This window comes from Rhinocladiella mackenziei (genome assembly GCF_000835555.1).
Source record: "Rhinocladiella mackenziei CBS 650.93 unplaced genomic scaffold supercont1.10, whole genome shotgun sequence".
NCBI classification, from domain to species: Eukaryota; Fungi; Ascomycota; class Eurotiomycetes; order Chaetothyriales; family Herpotrichiellaceae; genus Rhinocladiella; species Rhinocladiella mackenziei.
The window spans coordinates 1-5416 of NW_013550595.1; the positions used below are offsets into that span (position 1 = coordinate 1).

Sequence of the window (5416 nt, forward strand, 5' to 3'; positions counted from 1 at the left end):
GAAGCGTTGTACGCTTCGTACACGCTTCGAAAGTATATAGTCTGACGGTCCCCTGGACCCTTCGAAATAGGACAAGTCCTCCGTAAAATCACATCTGGTCATTTCGTCTCGCCAACGCAATCTGCGACTTTCATATTCAACTTCCTCTCACTGACTTACCGTTCGAATGATATGTCGCATCGGTTTTCGGGGCTTCGCGCAAAACCATGTTATCAAAGGAGCTTCCATAAGGTCTCCTGTCGTGCCATACTTTCCTCGCGGAGTCCGCCTCCGTCTCCGTCCAGGACACCACCGGACCGACGCGTCCTCCGCAATCGTCCCTGACTTGGAAAAATGGCGTACCACCTCCATTTCGAGCACAGTCTCTGACACGATATACGCGCTGTCAACTGCACCGGGTCGCGCTGCGATAGCGGTAATCCGCATATCTGGTCCAGCATGTCTTCAAGTACATCGCAAGCTTTGCCCCACCCGACCCTTGCCCAAGCCTCGCACCGCGACCCTGCGAAGACTCTACAATCCCCAAGACTCGGATAGTCCACACGCTCGAATTCTCGACCGTGGCGCGCTCATCCTATACTTTCCCGCACCGAATACGGTGACAGGTGAAGATATACTCGAGCTACATGTCCATGGTGGACCGGCGATTGTTCGTTCGGTGCTGGAAGCGGTATCATTATGTGGACAGTGCGGTCAAGATGTAGGAAGCCTAATTCGACATGCCGAACCCGGCGAATTCACGAAACGGGCATTCTACAATGGAAGACTAGACCTTACACAAGCAGAAGCATTGGGTGAAACGCTTGCCGCGGAGACAGAGCAACAGCGTCGTCTGGCCGTTAGTGGTGCAGATGGAGGACTTGCGAAGCGATATGAAGAGTGGCGCACAATGCTGCTCTACGCTCGTGGGGAGCTTGAGGCCCTGATCGACTTCTCTGAAGACCAGCACTTTGATGAGTCGCCGGTCGAATTCATGGCTTCGGCCTTCGAACAGGTCACCGCCCTAAAGAGACAGATCGATATCCATCTCCAGAACGCGTCCAAGGGAGAACTGTTGCGAAACGGGATCAGCATTGCATTGCTGGGCGCTCCCAATGCCGGCAAAAGTTCCTTGCTCAATTGCGTTGTCGGTCGAGAGGCAGCTATTGTCAGTACCGAAGAAGGCACCACAAGAGATATTGTGGATGTCAGCGTCGATCTTGGCGGCTGGCTTTGCAGACTGGGCGATATGGCTGGATTGCGTGCCACTGGTCCTGCCGGTGAGGGCCAAGGTCCCGTCGGCATGGTGGAGCAGGAGGGCATTCGCCGTGCACGGGAGCGAGCTCGACAATCCGATGTTGTAGTGACTCTATTATCCATCGAAAAACATGCCGATGGGAAGCTCCATGTTCCTGTCAACGGCCAGGTTCTCGATGCGGTGAAAGAGTGCCATGCTGCAGGAAAAGCTATTCTCCTCGTCTTGAACAAGGTGGACTTGGTGGAACCGGATGATCAACGGGAAGACGTTGTGAACAACCTACGATCACAGATCAATCAAATCCTTCCAACTGTCCCCGCCAAACGAATCTGTGTCGTCTCTTGCAAAGATGCAGCAACTGATGTCGGAAACTCCGACCCGGGTGGAATTCAAACGTTCCTTCAGGGAATTACGGGCGTCCTGACTGATCTGACCACTGCATCAATCGGTGAAGATACTACGTCAATGACTCCTGCCGAAGCTCGGTCTTACTGGAATGCGTCGTTGTCCGTCACGCATCGTCAGGCCGTACACCTCCAGCAGTGTTTACGTCATCTCAATGATTTCCTCGGCCACTCTCACCCACCCAAGCCCTTGGCCCATGAGTCTCCTGCTTATCATGTTGATGGACAAGATGATTTGGTTGGTCCAAATACCTCTGTCCAAAACGACGTTGACATCGTCGCCGCTGCGGAAAGTCTTCGCTTTGCAGCCGAGTGCCTTGCTAAGATCACGGGCAAAGGCGATGGAGGTGATGTGGAGGATGTGCTGGGCGTGGTCTTTGAAAAGTAAGTTCTTTCTGTTGTTTTGTTTGCAGCTCGTATTCTCTTGGTCGAATCCAGAGCACAGAGATCGGAGGAAATACCACTTTCAAAATTTGCAACTTCGTGGTCGCCTCTTATTATCCTGGAGTTTCTGTTCCTAATATCTGTACTAATCTGGGACGTTCTTTCCTTGATTCTGTTCTGTTGGTCCACACTCAAAGGTCCTGCCCTGTGTATTCCATTTCCCACCCGAATTCCTCCCCCCCTTAAAAAAAAGAAAAACGCCCCGAAAAAGCCCTTGCCAGGGCCGATGCCATATGTTTATCTTGGTCCCATATATATCCTTGTATCCCAAAACACCTGGAAATGCTAATGCTGATGCTAATCTTTGGCGAACCCTGCGCTTTGGTTGTCGTTTTGCTCTCAGAGCAATATGGACATGATTATTCCCCGAAGAAAAACAGAGGTCCGAAAATGCCGATGAAGTGCTTTGATCGCTAGAAAAAAGGAATGATTGGCTGATGTTGAATTTTTGGTTGAAACAGGTTCTGTGTCGGGAAATGAACCGATAAATTTGCTCATCGAGAGCCCAAGGGGGATAAAACGAATGTGTCGAGACCGAGACCGAGACCGAGACCGGGGATCACACAAGAATCGTGAAAGGAGTGACGAGGAAACAATGGAACACGGTTCCGTTGGGCTTGCTATCGATGAGGCGGATTTAGTTGTATCCTCCACGGCCTTGGGCAGCTTGTTGTCGGCTGTGTCCACCCGCCCCTTGGACCACAGGGGTTCGGTTGTATCCTCCGCGACCTTGTCGGTTGTAGCCGCCACGTCCTTTCTGGGGCGCAGTACCGGCAGGGGTGTTGTATCCGCCTCGTCCCATGGCCATTTGGAGAATGATTGTTGGAAGAAGATGCACAAGAAAATTAATTGTGGGCTGAGGATGGGTTTCTGCAACGAGGGGGTGTCGCAGAAGACTGGGTGGATGTTGAAAACCCAAAAGAAAAATAAAGGAAAGGAAATTGGTAGACAAAGGAAATAAGGAAATAGATAAAAGAAAAGTTGAGGGTGTGGTGGATGATGTTGCTGTCGGATAGAAGTTGCGAAAATAGAAATAAGGAAAGTGTCTAATACCCTAAGTCTAGTTGTGTTGCTGTCGAGTGCGAAATAGCGTCGCTGGACCGGAACAAATGAAATCGCTTGAACAAAGGAGAGAATTGAAAAGGAGCTGTTGAATGAGTGTGTTGTAACCTGGTGGACTGAATGAAAGATTCGAAGCCTTTTGGATGAGGAAGCAACGGGTGATATATAATCTCTTGAGACGAAAACTGCGGCGCGGAGCAAATGAGTGGATCCTACCCATAAGGTCGTCGGGCCGGATGGGGAAGGGCGAATTCGATCGGTGACCTTGCAGATACGGGTTCCTGACGGATGAGGCAAATTTGGGGGCTGACGAATTCCTGGCCCAAAGACTTGGTTTGATGATGGACAGGCGACCAGGCAGTATCCCTCTTCCCCTCAGCCCTGCTCGTGTATGGTTCTTTGTCCCGCTTTGGTGCCGTAGGGCTGATGGCCACGAGGGAAAAATGGACTTTTGCTCGAAGCCTGGGTGGAAATGTTTTTTTCAGGCAGACCTTCTCGAGGTTGGCCTAGCGTCCTGACTGCATTGCCTCCCTGGTCCAATATCCCTGTGCATTTGTCAGGGGGTGGAGCCAAAGAAACAGCAGCCTTTCGAAAGGTGGCGTTGTGTTGCAATTGTCAGTGGGCAGTGAATGTCGTTCATGCATGTTCTTAGGTGTACTAAATCGGAGACTTTGAGGCGTGGCTGGTAGGGCTGCAGTAGCTCAATGTTTGAAGGATGCTGCTGAAGAATCGTAGTGGTGGAAGACGAGGTTAGTGCTGAGAACGGAACAACCTTTGGGTCCAAATAGAGTTTATTAGTACTATTCTAGCGTCATTTAAAGTGATTTAGCTTTAACTAGTAACACCGTTCGACCAATGGATGGCCGTGTATGACAAACCTATTCCGGAGGCTAACCTACCCTAGAACAAATTTCATCAGGGCGCAGTCTTCCAAGCAAAATTCCGCAGTTGAGAAGCCCTTTTGGTCGAGGAATGTGTCCATTTGCACCACCAATCATGCCACACATTCATTCCCTTTTCTGTACTCCCACACAAGTTCTCCCTGTCTCGCAACACGAACCTCGGACGTATGAATCAGTACCTATCCGTTTCGGAATCGGTCACACACAAGGCGAGGATACGATGCGACCATACAAAACCCCCTTTTCAAGTCTCACCGAGTTATCAACGTGAACGACCAGAGTGGATTCCACCTATGCCAGGACCCGTCTTGTCAACGGGGTTCGTCTTCTAAGAAAAGCTCATCCTGACCCGCATTAAGTGGATTGATGACTCGACATCCCCAGTTGTGCCACCGCAAAACCGCTCACAAGACACGCATGACGCCTAGGAGCATTATCGATGGGACATGTTACCTCGGTACTACTCTATGCTGACATGCTTGTGTAGTTCCTCTATACACATGTGATGGCAATTGATCATTCACGGTCGAGCCTGGAATGCCCGTGGCTCACCGATATCAAACGGCTGAATTGGCCTCAGGCACTCAGCCCCACGGAACTGGATTAACCTTTTCTCCGCGTCCCGTGCATTGCTGCTCGGTGGTTGGTCTCTTTGTTTTCAGCACGCCCACTTCAAAACAGAAGGGTTCCACTCTTTACAATGCGAGGCAGACTTGATAATTATGACTCCGCACATCGATGGGCCTAATACTCCGCAACCCGCTACGGACTTTGTCTCGTGGGTTATGACGCCTCACAACGACCGCCAATGTTGATTACTGTACTGGAAATTTTCCGAACACGTGGGACTGAAAATAGAAACACCTCTTTCTTGTCCGCTAAACCTATTTTGGCATAGCAGATCGCCGTCCTGTTCCAATTTGAGCTCTGCTTACTGATGAGACGAGTCCTTTTGCCTTTTTTCCTTCCTCCAGTCCGTGCTTCCTTGCAGCACTGCTTTACCAGATCTCCTGCACGAGTCCTCGTGGACATGGTATACGAGACAAGGTTCAAAGCATGACTCTTATCCTTAGTTTCTCTCTCGGTTCGTCCGTGGTGCTTTCTGTCTCACGAAGAGCAAATGCTGCTTTACTCTCTAGATCCAAGATTTGAATAATTACATCGACACTGTTCACGCATTCTGACCTGTCCGTAGGTAATTGATCGGAGAAGCCGATGTTATTTGTGTTCAAGAAAGGAAGCCACTTCTTATCCGACGGACCTCACAAGGCTTTTGGCATCGAATTGCCAAGAAATTCTGAACCAGTCGGTCATCATATCTGGAATTGTTTAGGAAACACTTGCCCTATGTTGCACTAACCGTTGAT

At 50.2% G+C, this 5416-nt stretch overlaps 1 protein-coding gene across 1 annotated transcript; it reads left to right on the plus strand.

The window, feature by feature from the left end:
• Nucleotides 1-166: 166 nt before the first annotated feature.
• On the plus strand, nt 167-2029 carry Z518_10682 (tRNA modification GTPase TrmE; the record flags this gene model as incomplete). Its single annotated transcript, XM_013411513.1, has 1 exon — nt 167-2029. One exon carries the CDS (start codon nt 167-169, stop codon nt 2027-2029), a length of 1863 nt encoding a protein of 620 aa, XP_013266967.1.
• Between the last annotated feature and the right edge of the window lie 3387 nt (nt 2030-5416).